We start from the raw sequence: 25,588 nt of genomic DNA on the forward strand, positions 1-25,588 counted from the left end.
AGAGTCCTTCACTTCCAACACCTTCTACATGCAAAGTATGTGCTGTAGCTTTCCCAAAACTGTGCCGTGTGCACAGCTGGTGGCCAAGACCAGTGGGAGGAGGAGGTGCCTTGGAGGCAAGTACCAAGGCGGATCTTTGCTCCTGCCTACCCTGGCTGCTGAGATATACGCTGTGCTTCTGCTTTATAGAGACATCAAAGCTGCATCATGTCAGCAGCAGCAGCAGCAGCAGCAGCGACCAGAGAAGTCTGTAAATCATACAGTTCAAGAATGATTATATTTCAAACTTAACCAAAAACCAAAAACCATGTAAATCTTTCCCCCAGCATACTCTGATGTAGAAGGTTGTACGTTTGGCTAATTCTCAGTTGCAAGATTGTGTATGCAAAATTTGGTATCTGTAGGTCATTGGGAAGCATGGCTTTATTTTGCCCAAATTCTTAAATATAAGAATTATATAATTCTTCAAAATTCATAAGAGATATGTAAATCAGCAGTCGTTTCCAGGAATGTGTAGGAACAAGGGAAGATGGCGGGCCTGGCCTCTAGGTGGCAGGGGACGTTTTTCTCTAGGATTTTTCTCTAGGCTGCCTTCAATGCCCTTTACTAAGGGCTGTGTGTGGATTTAAATGTGTACATATTCTCTCTCTCTCACACACACACTCTGAAATAAAAGGTCTGTATGACAACATCTTCCATTGTTGACCAGTAATGGCATATACAGAGAACAATAGCTAGGCTCGTGGCCCAGTGAGACGAGCTCTGAGTCTCTGTGTGTGTATTTCTTTACCCTGCCAAAAAACTTGAAAGTACTTCTTTAGCAGGGCTTAATTTGAAGTAAGTGAACATTGCAATTATGTAGTACCTGTTTTGGTTGAAGGGCTTGTGTTTCGAAGTGACAATCCAACCTCTGTTTAAGTTCCGCATACACTGCAAAAGGTACGGTACCGTGAATTCTATAATCCGCTGCATGCTGGCACTTGCATGATGCTTTCCAGTGCATGAGTAGAGTCACAGGTAATCTGGTACTAGACTAGGCTAACATCACCTACCGGGCACGGGAGCAACCTTTATATGCTTGCCACACTAACAGCCATGCTGTAGGAGCAATAACTGTTAGATCTGACCCCTTCTATGTAATACCCATTGCATTGTGCTGAACGCAGGTTTGTGTGAACACGTAATGGTGCCTGCTACAGGGATTTTGCTTGGGAAATTAATATGATATACTGCTAATCCTTTGAATCCTGCTAATCCTGTTGCTGAAAATGGGTACCACAGCATAGGCAGGTTTAGAAAAAGACAGTTTTGATAGATTTATGCAATCAACATACATTTCCAAGTTTTATTAAATGCTTTGGAGGAACTGGAAATGAATAAATAATGTGACTCCTGGTTAGGATCAGCACTGATGGGAATGGTGGAGAGTCTGAAATTCTAACCGTACCTGCAATGAGTCTGAAGATGGGCTCTTCAGATCACACATGCTTTCACAACGTGCATCAGAACCCTCTGGAGGAGGAGAACTAGATTTCCCAAGTCATTGTAGCAAATAAGCCCTTGAAATGCCATTGGATGGCACTGGGAATAGGCCCAAGAAATCCAAGCTCAATCTATCTTTGGCGTTTCTCATAACTTTCAGTATTTCAACAAGGGAAGAAATGGATCCTTACCATTATCCTCCCTTACATTGTTCACACAAACTGTGACTTTTCAGGGGAAAGTCATGTCAACTAACTTGCTTGGCTTGTGAAGGTAGGCATGTCCTGTACAAAAGCTGTTGTGCTCTTATTCTTATTTGTCGATTCATAGGATGAATGTAGCTCACCTAAAGAATTCAGGAAAAAACAGCTGCTTACTTTTAACTGTTGCTCTCAGATGGTCTACTGTACAGTCATGCACTGGGGAATTGCACCATCTTTTCCTAATCCTAGTATCATCTCACAGCAGCACCTATGCATTCTCAAACATATTACATAGTCCTGGAGAAGCACTTACCTCTGCAAGGGTTAATCAGGACCATCAAATACTGTTCACCTATGTACATGCTACTGCTACCCAACTCTGTGCCTTATGACTGTACAATGTACAATTTGCTCAGACAAGGTCATACAATACCTGCCTATAGCTTCTCTATTCACATGCACCGAAGTTTATAGTTGTGTGTGTATATATATATATTTCAGTTTAAAGTATGCAGAAGGTGCTGCTGTTGGACAAGAAGGTTTGGGGATGCCAGAAATGCCCGGTCACTAAACATACACCAAGCAGCTGACTCCAAGAACAAGTTATTGGCTGGCATTGTACACGGCACCTACAGCTCTGGAAGACCGTGGTGCCACTGCTGCTGAAGATCCAGAAGCAGTGGTACTGCTGAGAGAATCAGCAGTAGCGCTACAAGCATGACCATATTTATTCCCAATCTCATAAATGAGGAAAATGGTGATAACACTCATAGTGCTCATGCTGGTTCTCTCTATGGCCCTGCTGCTACTGGGTCTTCAACAGTAATGACACCAATGTCTTCTGCAGCCATAAGCCATCATGTCAGCCATTGTTGCAAAACTATTGATATCTCACCTTTTAGCCCCCTCAAAGGAATCTAGATGAACACAGAAAGGACACCTTCAGTTCCCCATGGAAATGAAGGTTGGGAAATTTTAGGACCAATAAAAGGAAGGACTTGTTCACACAGCACGTAATTAATCTATGGCATTCTCAGCCACAGGATCTGTTGATGGCCACTAGCCTGGATGCAGGCATGGAGCCAGTCGAATGGCAGCCTGTGTCCAGCCCCACGTGGTGGCCCCTCTAGTAACACCCCATGCTCGTGACGTCATGTGCATGGAGGCATAGCTCGGGCCCTGGAGAGCCTCAAGCGAGCTTCCCCTGCTCACACTCTGGAGAGCCCGAAGCAAGCTCTCCCTCGGTCATTTCAGGCAGCGTTTGCTGCCTGACAGCCTTTATTTCCCCTTTCTCTCCCTCCAGCAAGGGCGAGAAATAGAAATAAATGCTGTCTGGCAGCAAGCGCTGCCTGAAATGACTGGGGGAGAGCTCACTTGGGGCTCTCTAGAGCCCAGGCCATGCCCCCTTTGCACATGGGGGCTTTTGTCATGCACCTGGGGGCTTTTGGTGGCCTTTGCACAATGGTGGCTCCATCCCTGCCAGGATGGCTTTAAGAGGGGTTTAGATAAATTCATGGAGGACAGGTCTATCTATGGCTGCTACTCTGGTGGCTATAGGCCACCTCACCAGTTACAGAGGAGCAACAGCAGGACAGAGGGCATGCCCTCACTTCTTGCCTGCGGGCTTCCCAAAGGCTTCTGGTGGGCCACTGTGTGAAACAGAGTGCTGGACTAGATAGGCCTTGAGCCTGATCAAGCAGGGCTGTTCTTATTATCTTATATATACTTGACTGATATCTGGAGCACTAACATCTGAAGAAGCACTTACCTCTGCAAGGCTTAATCAGGACCATCCAATACTGTTCACCTATGTACATGCTCACAGCAGCCCACGTCACAGCAGACTTTCTAGCAAAGCTCTCTGGCACCTTGAGGCTGTTCTAAGAACCAATTTCTTCCCTCTCCAAACAGAGAGAGCGTGGCCTTTGCCGGAGTGGCTAAAACGACCTTTTGAATGAGCTGCTGCTATGTAAAGGGAACCTGCTTTCCATGCGGGGAAAAGGAAGAAATGTATTTGCAACATCTGGAAGACAATGTTGGTAGAAAAACATGTCTGAATTCTTTTAAATTGTATGATGAAAGGAAGTGATGCTTAAACAACAAATAATATAAATTGCATGCCTGTTTCTTCCAGAAGTAGCCAGTGTTTCCATCATACAGTCATGCCCTCAGCAACCGTGTGTTGACCCACCGTGCCAGTCATCTCAAATAAGGGTAAACTCTGAACACTTCTGGTCCCCAACATACATGGACTGCACCTGCTCTGAGTCATGATAATGGGCAGGGAAGGTTTTGATGCCAAGAGCAACAGTTTCTCTGTTTGGGGTAGACAATGAAATTTCCATTCCAATAATTTGCCCCTTCCTGCTTCTGAGAAGGAGGGCAGAGGGGTAAGCTTGGCTCTGGGTGTGCACGCAGCATTGGAGCCTAATGCAAGGTTATGGCTGCATTCAAGGCACTCTGCCTCAACTCTTCATTTCTTTGTCTCTCCCTTGCTTCAAGACTCTCCCATCCCACCAGAAGGATGGCATTGGGCCTATCTATAGCAGGACTATCTGCAGCATTGGAACCTAGATGCAGGGAAAAGCAGAAATACAGCCATGCTTCTTGCCCACTCCCCTCCCTGCCTCCCTTTCAACTCTATGGGGGAAATGGGACATGGAGATTTCACCTCTACCAAGACCCCATTAGCTTCTGGTGCTGGTGGTGTTCACTTCCCTTGCTAAGTCATAAGCTGTGAAAGGAGGGATACATTGCACTTCTCCTTTTAGAAAGTAACGATCCTTAATGTTGTTGAGTGGGACCTAGCTGGTGTCTATTAATCACCAAAGTGCAAAGGGTCAGGGAATACGAAAGGATTGGGGCGGAAGGCAATGGGCAATCTTGCCACAGAGAAAAACTCTGCCAGCCTAGGAAGAGCTGCTGTTTTCAGTGGCTGTTCAGAGAACCCACCACTGGTGTTTCTAAGATCCAGAGCAGATGGGAATATGCAGCAGCCAATCATAAAGCCACCACCTTACTGAACTTGCAGGTGCCTCTTGTGTTAATGAGTTCCATGCTTTGGGCTTTGATCCTAGGCCTGACTGAGATAGCAAGAACACTGACACTTGGGATGGAACACAAAAAAACAAGGAAATCCCTGTGGAGCTAGAGCAGCTGTCAGCCGTGATAGCATTTGGCATGAGGCAGATGGGCCCTGGGCTGCTGCCACCTTCAAAAGAGGAGGGAAAGGAGGCCTCTCCATCTGCAAGGAGTCTGGGTTAAAATGCCACCTGAATTGTGATTACTTTGAAATGATACACCACCAGGAAGAGCTGGCAGTCAGTCAAACCTGCAGTTATAACCTTTAGCGTCTTTCAGCAGCCATTCACAACTCTGCAGCTGGAGCTGGCTTCCCCCCTACTGCTAAAGTGCCTTTTGTGCAGAGAGCGGGACAACTGAGAACTTCCACAAAAGAGAAACACATGATGCAAGTGGAGGGGAGGAGTCGAGGTGGCAGTTTAGGACATAGTGAACCCCAAATGCACACGGCAGCAGCAACCATGTGGAGAGCTGGGGCTTGGTCACATCTGGTCACCTGGTGAGGTGAGCATTCTATCCCCACCCACCCCACAAATGCAAATGCAGCAATTCCAGGCAACTAGCGCTCTCCACCTACCGTGTTTCCCCGAAAATAAGAGTGTGTCTTATATTAATTTTAGCCCCCAAAAATGCACTAGGGCAATTAGCGGTACATCAGAAATTACTGCTAGGTCTTACTTTCGGGGAAACAGGGTAGCTGCAGCCACCCATGATGCCACAGTAAGTTGGTATGTAGCAGTAAGGCTGCAAATGGCCACCTAATACAAGGTTATTCAGCGACTCATTAGAACAGGGGGGGAAACCCCAGAGGTCAAGGGCACAGTAAGACTGATTTCACACATGTACTTGAAATTGCAAGCCTCTCTCTCTCTCTCTGTTGGTGCAGAGTTATGAAAGACCAAAATAAATTTTAATTTAATCTGGTGTTTAAATTGATTGATAGACATGCAGGAAAGTATGTTTATGATATTTTAAGCTCCATGCATTTTTATGTTGCTGCTGAACAGATGCATTCTAGCTAAATCACAGATTTAGTCCTTCACCCACTTTTCTCCCACTGAGTTGTACACATTTTGGAATAGCTCCTCTCCCACCCCTTTTACTGTCTTCTTCCTTTATGGAATTGTCTTTTTGGTCACCATTAACAGGCATGACTTTATCACATTCCTCCCCCCCCCCACTTTTTTTAATGATCACGACAGATTCGTACATCACAACCATTTCCTTCACTGTCTCCTCCTCCTTTCCCCATCCCAAACCTGACAAGGTTGAAGGGAAGCTGTATCAGCTTCACTGGCTTCTCAGCCTCTGGCACCAGCACTGGTGTACACATTAACACTTCCATTAAACAAAACCACAGTTGATTAGGCACTCATGAGATAGACAGCAATTTCCCTGGTCCTTGTCTATTTTGCCAGAGATTGGGAAAGCGGTGTGTGTGTGTGTGTGTCTTTGAAGGAAATGACAGACAAGTGTAGCAGGGCAGGAGTAACTAGCCCTATCCACTCCCCACACAGTACCTTCACAGTGACTGTTGCTGGTGTTTAGTTTAAGTTTCTTTTTAGATTGTGAGCCCTTTGGGGACAGGGATCCATCTTATTTATTTATTCCCTATTTTGTTGAAAAGCGGTATATAAATATGTTTTGTTGTTGTTGTTGAAGAAAAGATCCTAGACTTGAAAACAATTAGAGACTGCTGTTGTCTGAAACCAGCAGGTATTACAAACCTAGCATTTGGGGAGAGAGTTGAAATGTTGATGGTCAGGACGTTTATACCAAGTCAGATCATCAGTTCATCGAGACCAGGGTTGCTCAACTTCGGCCCTCCTCTAGCTGTTGACCTACAACTCCCATAATCCATGGCTATTGACCACTGGGGCTGGGGATTAAAGGAATTGTAGTATAAACACAGTTTTTTTTTGGGGGGGGGGGCTAAGTTGAGCAGGCCTGATCTAGTCCAAAAAAGTCTACTCAAGACTGAGAGCAGCTCTCCGATCCCTCAGATGGGGAACTGGAACGGGCAGTGATGAAACCTGAAACTTTTTGTATACAAAGTATGTGTGCTAGCATTGACCAATAATCCCACTCTCACAATGGCTGGGTTGATGCTACAGAATGACAACTACTGGCTCCAGTCTTTCAAGGAAAAGCTTATTTGGGGCTACATACAGAGGTGTGGAAATAATATAGAGATGTGGGGGACATTGCTCAGGTACAAGGAAAGAATCAAAACAGTAATTCTAGTCTGGGGGGAAATAGTTTGTTTTACATAGGTAAATTTATCTGAGTAAACATCATTGCAAAATAAAGAAAATGGCTGTTGATAAACCAGCCAGCTGAATATTAGACACAAACACATTCCATGTAAGTAGGAGCAGGATTTGTCTCAAAACAGAAGGGAGAATCAAAATTCCAGAAACATTAGTGGAATCAGTGGTCATGTAGAAAGTGACACATCGCAGTAAGGGTCAAACTGGATATGACATGCATCATTGCACTTCTGTCTTTTTGAATTTTCCTGTAAAAATTTAGCAGCCATGAGGGTTGTCCCTCCCCCAACCACTGGGACCACAGTGTGGGGTTTTTAAACCATCACCCCAGCCATCTTCCCAATGAAAAACTCTCCCAACTTGCTATTTGTCCTGGGAAGAAACAGAGGTGCCTATATGTTTTTCAGCCTATGAGAAACAGCAGGTTTTGGGAGGGGATTTTCCGTCAGAAAATATATGTATGTGTGTGTAGAGCTAAACTCTTGTCACATCAGAGTCTCAATATGGAGTACCCCTTCAAACTATTTTTTAAAAAAAAAGTTCAAAGAGGATGCATTTTGTGCCTCCACTACTTTTGCCGCCCCACCCCCCACCCCCGACTCACCAACCACATCATGATGGGATTATAATCAAATGTCATCTCAAGACAGAATGGTCAGCAGCCAGGGTAGGAGGGGGAAATGGCTGACATATTGCGTATATTGGCCTAGTAATGCAGCATTTGTGCAAATTGCACAAACATAAAATCCACACAAATTGCATTGCAGAAGAGTAAGCCCATAGGAAACGTCTTTTGCATTAGGTGGAGGAGATGTGGCGATATTTAAAGCAGGCAAGTTAGGAACTGTAGTAAGTGAAATGGAGGAAAATCCCCCAAATTCATTAAAAAGCTTGAAAATGGATGTGTAATTTTAGCCTCATTTTTTGGGCCCTCCCTCTGTAGCAGTGTAGCTTGGACTTCATTCCAAGTGAGCTTACCTCAAGAAGCAGCCTTTGTTCCCCTCATGTTGCCCCCAGCCACACCTCCCTCTCTGACACTCCACCCACAGCAGAAGACTAAACCCAGCAAACAGAGACAAGAGAAACAGAGATACCACAAAAGTCATTAACTGTACTTTAATGAGACCATATGTTGGATGTGTGTGTGTGTGAAGAGGCGGGCAGAAAGGGAGAAAGCAGGAGGCTCCCCTACAGAAAGGCGCTGCTCAGTGCTTGGGCTGGGTCTATCCTGGCCATAGGTTAGGATGCAGCATGACACCCCAATGGGCCAATAACCCCTGCTTGAGCAGCAAGTACACCCACTGACTGTTGTGGGGAGCAATTGAAATACTTTTTTTTTTTTAAAGAACTTGCACTTTCTGCCCCCGCCTCGTCCATTTTGGGTGATGAACTGCACATTATGACAGCCTGTGGCAGGCAAAGCAAGAGCATCCAGACTTGCAAAAATGCTGCCGAAGGAGGGGAGTTTGGAGACATTTACCATAAATCTGAGTTGTGTGGGGTTGGGGGTTTTTTTTGGGGGGGGGGAATAAGTATTTAAAATTTACATTGTACATTTGTACACCAGTTCAGATGGAATGGCCCCAAATAAACCATATATATATTTATAGACTTTATATATACAAATATATATCTATCCTGACAGATATATATATATATCTCATCTCTTTTTAAAAGGATAAAAGGTTACATCTATCTTTGCATGCACAGCTGAAAGCTCCACTCTACTCAGTCGAATCCTGGGCTAACCTCTTCAGGGAGCTGCAATCCGACCACTACTAACGCATCCTGTTGGTGGCATTTGCCTCCTCTTTTCCTGCCATCAAGGCATGAACACTTAGTTCAGGGAAGAGGGGCATGAACCCATGACGCTGGTGAACAAGAACTCCATGTGGCCAGATCCCAGCTCTGACATCACACTGTAGGGAATATGCCTAGGAGCACTTTTATTGCTAATCGTTTCTATACGTACAGGAGACATCAACCATCCCACAATACAGCTACTGCCCTCTCCCACTTCTGATCACAACCATTAAGTGTTATGTTTCTCCCTAGCAACCCCTCTTCATCACGTTCCATGCACTTCTCTCTGCCAACCAGAGGGAGTCAAACAATAAAGGAAGGGCAAACCCAGATAAACTGGGAACAGGAGACTGCAAAAGATCCCTGAAGGCTGAATGCCCTTTCCCTTTGGAGGCTTGTAGATACACAGAACCCACACTGTCCTAATGCCTTCACTACATTTCTGAAATCAGGCTTTGGGGATGAGGTGGAAAGATGCTAGTGTACACTGTTCCCCCTCCACCCCCACACTTCCAAACAGAACCGAGCTCCATCCTTGGCCAATCTACAGGGGAGAGGAGGTATGGACCAGTACAGATGGAGCCTTAGCTGATGGAAAGAACAAGGACAGCTGGAGCAACAACAGGAGGGGGAAGGAAAAAGAGACACTGCCAAGGTCAGCAAGCCAAACCCAGTGGATGCTTTCTGTGGAATTTACCCAGCAAGCTAGTCTGCTAACCTCCTATACCTGTCCTTTGTCCAAGACCGGAATAAAATGGATCCCCAGATAGGCCAAATGGGATTTATTTTTTTGAAATGGGTCCAAAAGCTTGTAAGGGAGATAAATAGGCACCACGTCAAAAAGGCAAAGTTTGGATAAGGCTAAACAAACAGGAGAAAAATAAATTAAATGGAAATTGCACCAGCAATGCCCTTTGCCATAGAGACAGGCTTAGCACCAGGCCCACAGGGCTGTCAGTCTTGCACAAGTGGCTGGCAAGTGGAACTCCAGCAGAGACACCCCTTGACAACGTCTCTGGACATGTCACCTTCTGTAGTGTTCGTGGGGCACCGATATGTACAAGAGAGCATGTTAGAGGGACGAGGGACTTCCTGTCATAGGGCGGTGCTTTCTGAATCCTCCTCTGAATTGATTTTTCCTGGTACCGGATGTCTCTGGACTTGTCCCAGTGGGTCCAGGTGGAGCGTGGCATCGACCTCTACATGGATGGAAGGGATATCAAGGTGGGCAAGATCTGTAAATTGGGCACAGACACACAGAGAAACAGAACATAAGCACACTGTTGTAGGCCAAGTCTGCCCACCCACATGTGAAACTGGCAAAGGAGTGGGAGCTTTAGCTCAACTGAGCAATAAGTACAATTCTCAGAGTCTAAATGCTGTTAAATGATGCCAGAAAAAAGGGATGTCATAATATATTCTTGGCTGGTTTGTTCCTTTTGCTTTGACATTCTTCGGAACCGTCCCTTCCCTGCAATCAGGACACGACTCATGTGAATCCTGTCAAAGACCCCCCTGCTTCATAACCTCATATGGTTGCTAAACACAGCTCAGCAACCAGCTTCCAGGCCTATGGCACCAGGTGCCCACCTGTCCCTTAGCTTCAGGTCCAATTCTCATGCAAACGACTCTTAAGTGCAGGCTTGAAAAATAGCTACTTGTCTGGACAGCAGCGGTGAGCAAGAATTATCTCCAAACAGAAAGGACTTGGGAACTGGAAGATATTTTCTTCTTTGTTTAAACCATAAAGCATGTCGTATATGACTAACATACATATGTGGGCAGACAAGCAAATTTTTAAAAGACCGGTGTAGGCGAAAAACTTACTAGCAAGAGTGCTTTAAATTCCTCTAGGGGCAAAAATCCATCCCCACTTAATTTGTCAGGGAGGCACCAAGATGACATCACATTCAAGCTGAATGGGCACCTTCACTACACCCCCCTTACCATAGCCTTTCTAAAAATGGATGCCACTGTTAAAGGTGACTAATTTAGGTGACTAAGACTGAAATAACTACCAATTCCCAGAAATCAAAGTCTTTGTTACAAACATATTGGCCATTTGAGGGTATTTTATAAAGGGGTGTTTTTTTATGGCATAGTATCCATACATATATTAGAAATATGTAAAATGAGCCTCGTTCTACACATCTGCTTAAACATGTGTTAGGGTTAAAAATTATGCAGACTTTGGCTCAAAGAAAAAGGTGCAAATCCATCCCTGGACATAAATACATTGCTGATATAACTGATTATGAAGAGCTTTAACCCTTCCAGGGTACAGGTGGCCCTCGTTAATCATGGGGATACCATTCCCGCCAATTTATGTGGATAACAAAACCTTAGACCATAACCCTATGGGATTGGTGTGTGTGGGGAGGGGGGGGGAGTTGCTTGAGCTTTTAAAAATGCTATAAAAGCAAGGAGGGGCAGAAATAAGTGTAGAAAAGTTTTATGCATAGTTTAAATGTAGAAAAGCATAGCTGATTGCTGGGAAATCTAGGACCAACAAACGGAAGTACTTTTTCACACAACGCATAATCCACTTGTGGAATTCTCTGCCACAAGATGTGGTGACAGCCAACAACCTGGATGGCTTTAAGAAGGGTTTGGATAACTTCATGGAGGTCTATCAACGACTACCAGTCGGAGGGCTGTGGGTCACCTCCAGCCTCAAAGGCAGGATGCCTCTGAGTACCAGTTGCAGGGGAGTAACAGCAGGAGGGAGGGCATGCCCTCAACCCCTGCCTGTGGCTTCCAGCGGCATCTGGTGGGCCACTGTGTGAAACAGGATGCTGGACAAGATGGGCTTTGGCCCTGATCCAGCAGGGCTGTTCTTATGTTCTTATAGTACTTTGATCTCCAGGTCTGCAGAAATAACCCTCAAATCCTCTTATTTTTCATTAAGAAATTCATTCACACACACACACACACACACACGCTCTGGCCTTCAAAATGGGGGCCAGAAAGGATATTGTAAGTCATTTCCAGCTACTCAGGAACTTGGATAGACAAAAACTGCCTCTATTCCATGCCACGGAAAAAGAAAATGGGTCTCTACAGCCCATTCACATACATGAAACCACAATCTGTGAAACCACAGAAAACAAGGGTCTCCTGTATAGCTCTTCAATGATTATTGCTATTTTTGTCCAAGACAGATGGAGCTGAACTCTGAAGTTTTGGCTCTTGATTAATCCAAAGTACCAGAGGAGGCAGTGAATAAACAGTAGCCAGTTCTCTTCCAACTATATTCCAGACCATTTTTCAAGATGTGAAAAGGTTGTTTAAAGTGTGCCCACTGTTCCCCCCACCCATGGTGAACTCTACAATTTTGGAAGGAGTGAATGGTGTGTGTGCGGACATGGATAAAACACCCAGAAGCCAAAGTATATACATGTGTCTCATCTCCGGATGGTATGGTGTTCACTGTGTGCCCCCAAAATGGATATGTTGCAAATGCATCATTCCTGGATCATAACAAGTAATGCCAAGCTGGCACTCAATGTCATATTCAAAAATGGCTGGAATTGAGGAACTTCTGAAATGGAGGCTTTGGAGAATACATTATTTTTAAAATTGGGGTGGTATTCTTTAGCTATAGACAAATGCTTCTAGAGTGCTTTGGAGAAATGTTACATGCATAACCAATCTATTCCAAGAGCTCCCGAACAGGATACAAGATAATTACATCACAATTTTCTGTTCACCGCCACCTACCAAGAGTCATTGCATACACATGGGACACCTTGGGCACAAAGGCAGCACCCCTTGAGCTACTTAGCTAAGAGAAATGCATTGGTCTAAGGCCCTTTTGAACCCATCACTACATTATTGGCTTTCACAAACATCTTAAAATGGGGAGTGCCACATGCCAATGTACTGAGAAGCCCTTCTAAGATGTGGAAGAAGCATGTCAGGGAAGGAAAGAGCTGGTTGACCATGTTCTCACCATTAGAGGAGAACAAGGCTCAGTAGGAATGGCCAGATTCCTAGTAGTGTCCCTTCTGAGGGATAGCAAGGTGCTTACACATAAGCCCTTAGGAATATAGGAAGCTGTCTTATATCAAGCCATGCCATTAATTTATCTAGCTCAGAAATGTCTACACTGATGGCAGCAGCACTCCAAGGTTACAGGCAAGAGTCTCTTCCAGCCGTACCTGCTGGAGGGAGTGGAGATGCCAGGGAGTGGACCTGCAGGCAAGCATATAGACACTCTTCCAATGAGCTATGGCTTCATCTCTTAAGGGGTGCATCTTACAGCACTCACATCCTATTGCAAACCAAGGCAGGCTCTGATTAGCAAAGTGGACAATTCCTGCTATCAATTCAAGATCCCTTGCTTGCTTGCTATATCTGGACATGCATACCCACAGAAGTGTGCATATATTTCATTTGGGCAAGTGAAATATTTCATATTTACTATGGACAAAAAGCTTAAAGGCTTCGGGGAAAGTGAGATATAGCCCTTTGCCTCGATGGCTTTGACACTGGCAATCTATGCTGGACATCCCAAAGACACCAGCCTGTATGGGACCCTTGGGATGAGACAATGGAAGACTATGCTGGTGCCCAAATGTTCTTGCACCTGGTCAGCTCTGCATGGAGTGTTCTTCTCTATCTTGCCTGGAGTTCTGTATTACAGGCATTTTTACATCTGCAGCCAGTGACATTGAAACAAAGTGAAACCTGCTTCCCTTAAGCAGTGTCTAAATTAAATCTGTGCCCAGTTCCATAATTTTCAAAAAGAGGATTCCTGCTCTTGTCCATTGTGGGACACTATACTGTTTTAGAACATGCAAGTGTTCTCATAAGTGAAAACGATGTCTGGAAGTTTGACATGAGAATGTTTTGTGCATGGTTACATGAGAGAAAGGAAGGAACTTGTACACCAAATATTTATGAATGGCCCAGGATACTCAGATCACAAGCACAATCCGCCCCCCGCCCCCCAAATGATGTTATGGTTACAGAGTGGCTTCTGAGAGCACTCCCATGACTCTGAAATCAGAGAGCAATGCCTGGGCTGGCGGGTGATTCATGAGGCTTGTATACACTGTTAAAATGACTGTTCTTACTGAGAAACAAGAGAATCCAACCAGCTCCGCATATTCTGAATAGCAGCACGTGTCTTATATCTGGCTTCCCCCTGTCCCTAGGCTGCTCCCTCCACGAAACACTTGGCCTCATCAGCAACAATGAGTGCCATTAATAGTCAGTCATTAATGGCAATATCATGACATCCCTTTGGAAAAGAACACATGGAATGGTAGAGGGAGAGAGTCACATCGATAGAAAGGGCTAGCAAGGTTAGGAGCAGGTGGATCCTGTGGCTTGGGAAAGAATTAGTCGAATGGGTTTAATTGCCTGCCTATAAAAGGGCATCAGGCTCAGAGAAGCACACCCCCAAGCTTACTAATAACATCATTATCAGTAAGCTTGGGTCAGGGTAGCAGGCTCAAGCAGCCATGCAGTTCTGGGTCAGCGTGCTCCATGCAAGGCCAGTGAGATGGTGAACGGTGACTCTGAGAGAAGGCGGCACAGCAGCAATTCAGGCTAGGGGCAAGGTGGGGTGGGGTGGTGGTGGTGGTGGTGACGGCGGCAGCAGAAGGGCAGAGGTTCAGGGAGGAGGGTGGGGACTCCAGCTTACCCTGAGCATTCCCCTCACACCTATTCAATATTGCATCACGTGCCTCAAACAGCTGCAAGGACACAATAATAGGATTGGAAGAAAGGAACAGAAGAGAAACAGCAGCAAGAAGACAAAGTAGTACACAACAGAAACTCCAGTCAGAGAAGTGCACCTGCCTGTCTGCCCAACCACCACCGGGAAGCTGGTGACACAAGGCTTTCTCAGTGTTCTTGGGGCAAGCCTTAGGAAGGAAAAAATCTTCCTTCAGATTATACAGGAAGATTGGTCATTTACGGCTCACCCTGCAGCTGCCATCACCTCCCATTTCCAGGCCCCTTCCCAGAATGGGCTTCAGTATCCACATCCCTGCTGTTTGGAAGGTCACAGAGATATTTCAAGCCTTCAGGTAAACAGAGATCAACCTGGAATGTGGTCACAGGGCAGCAGAGATGGGTTAGAGATCCCCTCTGTGTGCCCATCGTCCCTGGCTTTGACCTGCTTGCTTGGGGTACCTCTGCTGGGAGACCGATTGCCAAGGCATACCAGCATTCCCCAGAGCAGAAGCTGCAGCCATGCAGATATGGAAACCCAGGGAACAGTCTCTGACCCAAAGAGAGATGGAGGTGATCAGATATACACCCAGTGGACTGATTTCATTCTGCTTCTATGTTTCTAACTGGATTTGAAGCTCTCAAGTTTGGGCAAAAGTGCCAGATATTGTTTGTAGAGATACAAAAGGCCTTTCCAGACACTGTTTTCCAAGGGCAATATTATTTATTTCCTTTATATATTACCAAGAGCCACCCCTTCCATACACAACCCAAAGCAGTGGTCCCAACTTTGCTATTGGGCAGACACCTTGCTGCTAGGACTGTTTACTTTGTAACTGCTGGAAATGTGCACTTCAGCATTGGAGATTATGAATGTGTAGCCCTAAAGGGGTGGGGTGGGGGATAAGGAGAGGATAAATGTTTTTTGGTCAAATGGCATATCATCTAAAAAGGCACAGTTATGCAGAGGGGAGGCTTGCAACACATCCAGGAGTAATCCACATGCCCATGATACCGGCACCATCATCATGCCCTCAGCAAAACACAGGTGATAGCGGCACTTGCCACAGAATGGCTGTTTCCAAGTCACTGCACTTGGTCGTCTAAATGCTACAAAACAGAGACTTGCTGGTGACAGCAGAGCATGCCGGGACAGCAGAGCAGTTCCTCTGAGGAGCAAAGGATTAGTGACAGCAGTGCAATATGCCTAGTGTCTGGAAAGGCCGTCAGGTAGATTCCTAATGAATAAGGTCTGTAGAATCATCAGCTTTCACTTTCATTGTATGCCCCTGAGGTCCATCTGAAGCAGCAAGCAGTTATTTGTTATATTTATATCCTGCCTTTCCATGTTTAATAAAATACTCATAAATTATGAGACAATAAAATAATCACAAACACACACATCATTTCTTTTAGTTCAGCTCATCTGCTCCGTTCCAATCACCCAGAAGAACTTCAGCATCCACATCCCTGCTGTTCTGAAGGTCACTGGGGGCAGTGATCAGAAGTTGCAGATGAAGGCCCTGTACTGGAGGCTGTTCCTTGCCACAACACAGTGCTATGCATAGAATCCCTTTCTACTTGCTCTGCTGCTCTTGGACAGCATGATATCGTCTCTCCTCTCTGTCCTGTTTAAGAGGCAACCACTTGCTACTTGAGAAATAAATGTGTGTCAAGCGCCATAAAGTATTAAGATTTATTTTTTAAACAAAAATGGAGCGTGGCTAGTTGCTGCCTCACCATCATGGTTATGCGAATCTCCTGTACAGAAAAACAAACACACTGTGCCATCAGGTAACAACATACAATTTTTTTTGACTTAATTGTGGTGGCCAACTCAAGCCCTGGTTTTGCAGTGTTTGTTTCCACCTTCTGCTCTGCTTGGTGATGCCTGTCAACAGCTGTATATATTAATCAAAAGCATAGACACTGGAACAGCCCGATGAAGGGCTCCCTCCTCCAGTCTGCCCTCTGCTAGTAATCCCAGCAACCCCCTGCAGAGTGCTCTTCCCATCTTCCCTTACTTTGTTACCTGTGGACATGCTCTCGCCAGGGGACATGCCGTCTAGTATGGTGTGTTCCACGGACTGCGGACTAGAGCCAGATGCATTTGACGTGGGAGGCTGTGGAGGTGGCAGCGTGGGCCTCTGTCGTGGCTTAGGGGTGGGTCGAGTTTTGGTTAAAGTGCTCGTCAGGGAAGGAGGAGAAGACAGGGAAGGAGCAGCAGCTGGGGAGAGTGGGCCCGAGCCCAGGGAGTAGCCTTGGGGGTAACTCAGTCCATAGGGTGATGGTGTGCTCGGTGGGGTGGGAGAAAGGCTGGCAGGGGATGGCTGCCCCGTGGACTGGTCGGACATACCGCCTGACTGGCCATAAGGAACCTTGGCAGGGATTGGGGCCAACTTCTTTGAAACTGTAGAAGACAAAAGAGAGACAGACACTGCTGAGTACCATTCACCTCTGGAGGTCAGATGAGCTCTTTGGTACCGGCTTTCTCTGCTTGATAGTACAGACTGAGACTGGCCAATCTAACAGGCACAAACCTAGCTGCAATTTACACAGCTAACCTTAGAGAGCCATGGCTATGCAGTTAATTGGAAACACCACCAGTGTGTTGCCAAGGTTGCTCATCTAGGAGAGTTTCCAAGTTCTAATACAGGTGGTCTCGTTACCTGGTTTTGTGTATCTGTGGATGGGTCTTAAGAGACCCGGTTTCTTTGTCTGCGATACAAACAGGCTAAAACTTGCATATTCGCAGCTGCTGAGGGGCTGGCAAAGACTTCCAGTCTCACTTCCGGCTGTCATTTTACAGCACAGAGACATTTTAATGCTCTTTCTGTTAAAAACAATTTTTAAAAAAAATATTTGCCAAAATTCAGCCGATTTGGGGGTTTATGGGGGCATTTCTGGAGCCCTGGTGAGCAAGGTACTGTTCATTTCTACTCTTATTTCTCCCCCCTTCCCACCTTTTTGGCTTTTGTGTGTGCGTAGGAACCGAACGTGTGTGCGTAGGAACCTAGATTCCCATAGGGAGAAGTTTCATTTACAAGGTTTGATTATAGGTGAGATCAAAACCCCCATAAATAACAAGGGCCTCCTGTAGCGGCTAAGTGAACTCCATGTGCCTTGGAGGATGCATTTTAGATACAGTGGCCCACATGATGTTCAAGACAATGTCAGCATTCCTGATTGGCGGGTGCTGCTGTAGGTGTGGAAACCAGCTCTGGCAGTGTTGCACAAGAGTACAGTTGTGCAGTATGTCTGTGCTTGCTAGAGATGTGAAGGCCTGAAAAAATAAACCGGAAAGGTTTGGGGGGAAACCCCAGTTTTTTCTAAGGACATTTTTGTCTCTTCCCCCCACCCCCATTTAAAAAAATGGATTATGAAATGTTTTCTTTTGGAATTGAGAATAAAATATTTAAGAAAAGGTGTTCAAATATATTAATATAGGAAAAGGTGTTCTGGCCTTTACTCTCCCAAGCTTCTTGCTTGCTTCAGATTGTTCCATCTTCTGCAGCATGTGAAAGAAATTGGTCTATGTTTGGAAATATGCCACATTTAAAAAAAACAACAACATGTGAAAAGGTAAAGAGGCTTGTCTCAAATCCAGGCAATTCAGTTTTCTTAAGTCATTTAGATGATAAAAATGAAGGATCAGAAGAAGCAGAAAATGCTGATAGTGATAGCTCTGAAAATGAGATTGATTAGACGAAGTTCCATGTGGCAAAATTGTATTCAATAAGCCTTCCCCTCCATTTTTTTCTTTTTCTGAAAGTGAGTGCTTTCTGAATTTGTTTGACATTGGAGGAGATGAAGCCCAGTATGCACATGCATAATAAATAACTTTGTTTTATTATAATGTTGATAGTGGCTTAGATACAGCACAGTACCTCCACTGATCCAAGAGTTGGACACTCGTTCTGTGCATCCCCAAACCATGTCTTTGCTTCTACTGAGGACTCCTTGGAGACACACACACACACACACATGTAAATAAATACCAAGCTCACAGGGCTTCCATGGCACCGAAGAACTGTATCAGCAACAAGCTTCCCACTGGGAATAACGGGAGGATCATCACTCATCACAATCGTTAGCAGTGACAAAGCTTCTCCGAGACTGGTAGAAGTGAGGACGTGGTTTGGGAATACACAAAATGAACATGCTTGCCCCACTCCTCAATTGGAGGGGGAATATAAATCAGTCCCCCAACCTTTTCAACATTAACTTTTTCCCTGCTTCCCCTAAACATTTTTTTTTAACATTTTATGAGAAGTAGGCAAAACGTTGATGAAAATAAAATAAACTGGCTTATAGAGAGGCTGGATTCTTTGGAGTTCAGCGGATTGCAGTGACTGCAATGAAAATTAAATAGCATTTAAAAGTATATTACTACATTTTGACTAATTGTCTGAATAAACTATACAGTACTTCTAAAAGTAATATACCAATCATGCATGAATCAAATTCTGCTAATTATGTATGCATGAATCAAATTCTGCTATTCGATTTGAGGTTGAATTGATGCAGAACCATCGAATTCCTTCATTGAGGACAGCGGGTTTGGGCGGTTGCCTTGACAAATCACCCTTGAATCATCTGAATTGATCTGGGAGATTTGAGCATCATTTTGAGGCCCGTTTTGCTGGAGAAACAGGGCCCAAAATGGTACTTTATCTCCAGGGAGAGCTGGTTTACCTATTGGGGTCAATGGGTAGACCAGCCCTCCACTCTGGACCTAGTGCATGTACTGGCTGACCCCAACCAGTAGACCAGCTCTCTCTGGATAAAAGTGCCATTTTGAGGCCACTTCTTTCCAGCACAATGGGCCTCAATTTGGTATTCAAATTATCTGAATTGATTTGGGTTGAATCGGGGGTGATTAGCTCCAACCCCAAATCAGACTCTCTATTTTGAGAGCAATTTGACTCAAGGTCGAATCTGCAAACTACCCAAATCAATTTGACCTCGAATCAAATTGCACATTATGAGCAAAGCAGGTTATACATAATAAATGTTCCTAAAGGGGAAAAAATGTGACTTAAACAAAAAAGAGTACTGCATATATTTCAATTAAAAAACAAAACAAAACACCGGGTTCTTTTCATGACTTCAAAATTTTCAGAAATTTTACATCTCTAGCACTTGTGTAGTGCCACTTAAAATGGAAACAATGTAAGTAGTACTGCATAAGTGCAGTTTTTAGTGCTCTTGTGCAATACACCGAGGTTGGCTTCCATGTGCACAAAAGCACCAACCCATATGGACTGCCAGTGTTGCCTTGAGTATGATGTGGGCTCAGTGTCTTCTATATACCCCATCACCTGATTCGCATTCACAAATTCTAGCTATTAAAATTTTTTTCAATCTCCATATCCATTTCAATGTCTGAAGGTCTGAATCCTTCACAACAGCAGCAAAGGCTAGCTTGTATTTAGGGAAAATCTGAACACACAAAATGAACATGTCCCCGTTTGTTGCCTGTTAGGGAAACAAGGACCTCATTTCATTTCTTTCCAAAGGGTGAGGGATTCCCAACTGATGTCACTACACTGTCATATTTATCTAATCATGTTATAAGAACAGCAGTTTCTAGTTACCGTACTTCAGTTAACAGAATTCCAACCCCTCCTGAACTATGAAAGAAGTGGACCTGAAGAGTTAGTAGCTAAGGGTCTTGATTTGATTTTTTAAAATATTGCAAGAGGTTTTCCTGCTTTCAGTGGCCAATATGATACACAGGGCTACATCAATGAAAAAAGCCTTGTGGTGCTGCAGAAAGGCTGGAGTTTTACTGAGCTCCAGCCTTGTTCTGAATCCCAGCAGCAGCAGAAGGGTAGGACAAAATTTTTGCTTCTCTCCCCTCCCTGTTGTGGAACCCTAACAGGAATGTTTCTGGCAGTGAAAATGGCTTTTATAGGGAGGGGAGAGAAGTTAAAGTCACACCTTGCCCGCTTTCTGCTGCCACTGGAATGCAGTACAATACTGGGAATACTGCAAAGCTCCAGCCTTTTTGTGGCGTTGCAGGGCTACTTCCACTAATGCAGCCCTGTGTATCATGCCAGCCAGTATCTGTTCAGTTCAGGGTTGCAAAAGAGATTACTCTCAAATTCACTTTATTAACGGGGAAACAGAGCTGAGAAACACTGGCTGGCCATAATCCATACCCAGGAAGAGGTAGGACTGGAACAAGAGGACACTTTGCATGCTCAATATAATTAGAACGTTGATCTGCACATGTGTACACTTATTCACATTTGGATTGGTATGAATGATACTGTCAAAGCAGTCGCCCATCACATGATGAGATGTGGGGGCACACCACTCTGGCCATGCCCACCCATGATCACATGCAGCCAGATTGTCTGAACTGGCCCTATAATGATTTAAATACTATATCATTTCTGTTCAGGGTACCCACATCAGCCTAACCAGCATATAAGATCTGGTAGAGAAGGCCTCTTTAATGTGCGGCCACAATCTGAGGTGCATCTGGTGGCCTCCTCTGCTGTTGCCCCCTACCTATGGAACTCCCTTGCCCAAAATAATTGGTTGCGTGTCTCCCATTCTTTTGGCATCTTTAAAATACGCATTTTAAAGCAGGTATTCCCCACTACTGGCTAATTTAAAATTATTTTTAAATTGCTTTATAAAGCCTCCAATGCTTTATACTGGTTTTTAAAGATCGTATTAGTGTTTTCTGTATTTTATTCTATTTGCAAGCCACTCCGAGACACCTATTTTCCCCCATTAAAAAAAACAAAAACCAAGTAACCCCTGCGTGATTAGGGGCTAGTTAGGATATTCTGGCCTCACATGATCAAACAAGGGCAGAAGGGGATGCTGAGTAGGCCTGGAGGGAGCACTCACCCCCTTCTCCTCACACTATGAACCACCCTGTTATGTTGTGAAGGAAGCTGTCTCCTAGGGAGTGGAGTTCAGCACAGACTTCTAAAATGACAAGTGTTTACAAAAAGGCAGAGAGGCACAAATGACCACTATACTTCAACATCTCTAGGGTTAGAATGACTAGTGGAATACAGATGGAATGTAGAATGCTGCAAATAATCATAGACTCTTACAAGCCTCATTCAGATATTATTAAAAAGGAGGCTGTACCCGAGTACAGCCTCCAAAGCTTACCAGAAGTCCCACCTGACATGCCCCACATTCTTACAGTGTTCATCTGAAGAGGCAAATGCTGTAAGCGTGATGACGGACACTTCCGTGAGAGAGAGAGACTTGGTGCTGTACTCTCTTGCTCATGGAAGCACCTGCTATTATGTTTATGGTGATCACCTCCTCATACACACACTCTAAGCATGGGGGGGGGGGTATGTTGGGAGATGTGAATGATTGATATTGGGACAACTGGACAACTTCCAGTAAGCTTTTGGAGGCTGTACTCTGGTACAGTCTCCTTTTTAATAACATCTGAATGAGGCTATCGTCAAAACAACTAGAACAAATCTGCAATTTGTCTGCTAGATTTTCAAGGGATCCAGTCCCCCTATTGTGTGAACAGCCCTATAGTCTTCTTACATCAAAGTCTTCTTACATCAAATCGCATCCAGTGGCCTATACCTGAGAAAATGGTTTACCAGAGAGTACAAGTAAATTCAGTTTCAGTTCTAAGGTATAGCACTTGTGAGAGGAAACTTTCAGTCAGTCTTTATAAGGATTTCAGAAAAGAACCCCACTAAGATTGTTTTAACTATCCACAGAGAAAACAGGAAACCCAACCAAAAGGACACCACTGGAATTCAGTGTTACCAAGATGTGGGTTAGTGTGTTTTAAAAAACAAACCAACAGAGGATGAGCACATTAACGAAGAACTTATTTTTGTCAGCCTCATCCCTACCAGACCTGCTTATATTAGCACTCTGTTCAGCTAGGATGCCTACCTTTTCGCAGAGTGTGTGGGCTCTGCTCTGTGGACAGCTGCTGTGTGGGACCAGGTGGCTGTTGTGCAGTCCCACACGGTGTCACATGACCACAAGCTGGGCTGCCTTTCTGCCCAGACCCAGGAGAGAGCTCCTTGGCCTTTAGTGCGCTAAAAAGAAACAGAAGGTGAACAAGAAGCTGCCGTGAGCCCCTTTATGTGAAGGGCACCTCTAGCAAATCCATTCAGCCCCCCTCTCCTGTCACAGAAACCAAGGGCACACAGCCACAACCTTCTGCTAGGATAAGCCAATGATGCTTGCAAAGCAAAGCGTTTTTATGCCCTGCACTCGTACCAAACAAACTTGCACTTGCACCTTCAAAACAGCTTGAGCATGACTAGAGCATGAATGGTGCTGCAGCCCTCTCAGTCACTCTGCACACAGCAATGAGACAACACAAAATGGAGGGAAACTGTTTTTCAGAGCCCACCTTGGGCATACTTCTATTCCTCATGGCAGGCAGTAGAGGAGAGGGGTACTTGCGACTTAAGAGATGAAATTGCAGTGCTCAGGCCATTTCAATGGCACAAGTTGTTTCCTTAGATGCCAGCTTCTGCACTTAACATATAACTACTGCATGGTCATCTGGCAGAACTGGCCAATCTGTCTCAAGGTCCAGGTAGGCCAGACAGCATATTGAGCAATGGTTTAGTTCCGTGAGGCTGGGGCAAGAGGGCTAGACACAGTGATGTGGGGCAAGACAAATACCACTCAGGGTAGCTAGCTAGACTAGGCAGGTAATTATATGTGGCAGTTTCGAACTTGGATGGTGGAAGGAATTCAGAGTCTGCCAGGCTGTGTTGTGTGTGTGTCTCATAACTCTAAATGGCAGCATACAGGCTGGATGTGACAGTGGCACTGGACTGGCACTGCCATACATGGCTCAAGTTAAAATCCCATAAGAATTTGCAACAGTGGGAAGTGAGGGTCACATGCTGCTCCAAAGGATGTGTGGGACGGACAACTGACACAACGATCCTATCAAACTTACATTGGCTTTATAGCAGCTTAACTGCTATGGCTTCCCCAAAGAATCTTGGGAATTTGGTGAGAACGCTGAGAATTCCCTGTTAGAGATTTGCAAGCTCCTCACAGAATGTCTGTTCCCAGGGTTCCTTGGGGAGAGAATGATCAGGAAGCCTAATGTTTTAAGTCTGTAGTTTAGTTATGGCTTCAGTTGAAGACTTCATCTGCAGGGCCTTTCTGCTGAGAAAACTGTATGCTTTTTCCAACAGACCTGACACAACAGACCTTTGTTCTGCTGATAAAACTGTAAGCTCCAACAGACCTTCCACAAAGAGATGGATGGGAAGGCCTTGTTTTTCTGTCAAGGAGACATGGGGCTTAGGGCCCATAGTGTGGAGAACTCTTGGAGTTCTCAAGGTGCTCACCCTTGCACCGCGCATGATGCCCTGACATTTTCAAATAAGCAGTTATTTACCTAGAGAGCCCGGCTCCTCTGTCTCTGGCACAGGTGCAGCTGACCCAGGGGGAAGAAACTGACATATGGGAGCTGTAAGGAGTGCCAGGAGGATCGGGTTTGGATAAGGTGAGGGGGGTCTTCATGTAGACGGAGGAGAGGTTAGTCTCAGGACCATGCAACTCTGTGAGGGAATTCTGCTTTGGGATGTGCAGGAAATATGGTTTAGGGTTAGAGTTAATGTCAAGCTGCTGAGGGGAAGGGGAGGAAGAAGAGGAGGATGAAGAAGGGGGAGGCAGAGTTTGGCTGTACCCTGACCACCGGTAGAGTGGCAAGGAAGGCTCGGGCCTAGTGCATGGACTAGTCTTGGAGTGGTAATGGTGAAAGGATGGGTAGCAAGGGTATGGGGGAGGCTTGTCGTCCTCAGGGGATGGGTAGATGTAACAGGAATCCGACCAACTAGACGACACACCATCCGTGCTGCAAATGTCCAAAACAACAAAAAGGAAAAAAAAAGAGAGCAGAGAGCATTTGTACAGGGAGGAACTGAACAGGAGTCTTGAAAACAGCCAAAAAGCAGAAGGGTTGGGTGGGGAAAGCAACAACCCAGAGAGTCAAGGAGAGAGAGGGGCTCCCAAACAGCAAAGTACACAGAAGCTGGGACAGCAGCTCCCAGGTTCCTGAGATGACACCACAAGGCCTGGTTCTTGCTTTCTCTCCCCATGAGCCCTCTATAGCATATGCTGGAAACCAGGCCTGCGCAAAGTTGCCTTGTGAGCAGGTCATCCCCAAACTGCATGCGTTCCTCAACAGTTATCCAGGGTTGTCCAGAAAACACCCTAAGCCACCAGATGCCTTGAGTGTTTTTTCTCTGGAGTGGGGAGAAAGGAAGGGAAGAACATTAAACAGGAAAAATTATCCTTCGTGTGGAGAAAATGAGGCCAATGTTTTGGTCTTTTCCCAGACATGGCAAGTTGGGGATAAAACCAGGTACTAGTTCCCTTCAGTACTCAGACTTGGGATGATCTGAGGGTTCACTGTGGGATCCAAGGCTGTTTTGTACTTAAAAATAACTCTTGACTTGAGACTTCCAGCTAGGCCCAGGTTCACCATCTGATGAAATTAATTCATCACCAAAGATACAAGTGACAATGCATAGAGGGGAAAAAATATGCTGCCCCACTGATTACACTGGAGACTTAGGTGCAATACCTTAAGTACATACTGGACTGAGAACTACTGATATAATGAAAGGAAAAGCAGGAAGGATAGAAAAAACAGCAGGGCAGTGTACTGAAAGGCACAGCCAGACAAGTGCCAAGGTTGGCAGGATTACTCTGGACTCCCTTCAAAAGTGTCAGAGGAATGCAATTGCAGGTGAGAGATACCCAGGCCACAAGGCAGCAAGAAAGCATGGAATGGGTTCTAATGAACTTGCAAGTCCTTCTCTCAAGGGCTTGGCTTTGACTTTCATCTCTTTTCCCCAGCTAACAGGAACGTAACAAAGCAATGTAGACAAAGGCATCAAAAATTCTTGTTTTAAAAAGAGAGGGGAGGAGACAAGCTAAGCACAGCTTAAGCATGTACATAGCTCAAAGGTAGGCAGCCACTAGACTGATTCTACTACAGAGCTGATAGCCACAGTGTTTTTCTTCTTGGTAACTGTAACTGGAGGTATGTAGTACACTGCTCTGGGCTCCTTGGAG

The 25,588-nt window shown here is 45.2% G+C and overlaps 2 protein-coding genes across 23 annotated transcripts in view; one reads left to right on the forward strand and one right to left on the reverse strand.

The window, feature by feature from the left end:
* LOC128342902 (testis-expressed protein 47-like) overlaps positions 1–16,196 on the forward strand; it is a 34,841-nt gene extending 18,645 nt beyond the window's left edge. For 4 of the 6 annotated variants that reach the window (XM_053291062.1, XM_053291063.1, XM_053291066.1 and 1 more), the window contains one exon: positions 15,938–16,196. In XM_053291062.1, coding sequence (XP_053147037.1) covers positions 15,938–16,089 — 152 coding nt within the window. In that variant the 3' untranslated portion in view covers positions 16,090–16,196. Of the gene's footprint in view, positions 1–880; positions 940–3,596; positions 3,822–15,937 lie in introns of those variants that run through there. The other 2 variants (XM_053291068.1, XM_053291067.1) reach the window with 2 other exon arrangements.
* ARHGAP44 (Rho GTPase activating protein 44) overlaps positions 9,607–25,588 on the reverse strand; it is a 156,830-nt gene continuing 140,848 nt past the window's right edge. For 6 of the 17 annotated variants that reach the window (XM_053291050.1, XM_053291045.1, XM_053291046.1 and 3 more), the window contains 4 exons: positions 23,904–24,362; positions 22,424–22,572; positions 16,554–16,931; positions 9,607–10,074 (listed from right to left, as the gene is read on the reverse strand). In XM_053291050.1, coding sequence (XP_053147025.1) covers positions 9,935–10,074; positions 16,554–16,931; positions 22,424–22,572; positions 23,904–24,362 — 1,126 coding nt within the window. In that variant the 3' untranslated portion in view covers positions 9,607–9,934. The other 11 variants (XM_053291061.1, XM_053291053.1, XM_053291052.1 and 8 more) reach the window with 9 other exon arrangements.

The sequence above is a fragment of the Hemicordylus capensis genome, chromosome 2, assembly GCF_027244095.1.
Source record: "Hemicordylus capensis ecotype Gifberg chromosome 2, rHemCap1.1.pri, whole genome shotgun sequence".
Taxonomy (NCBI): Eukaryota; Metazoa; Chordata; class Lepidosauria; order Squamata; family Cordylidae; genus Hemicordylus; species Hemicordylus capensis.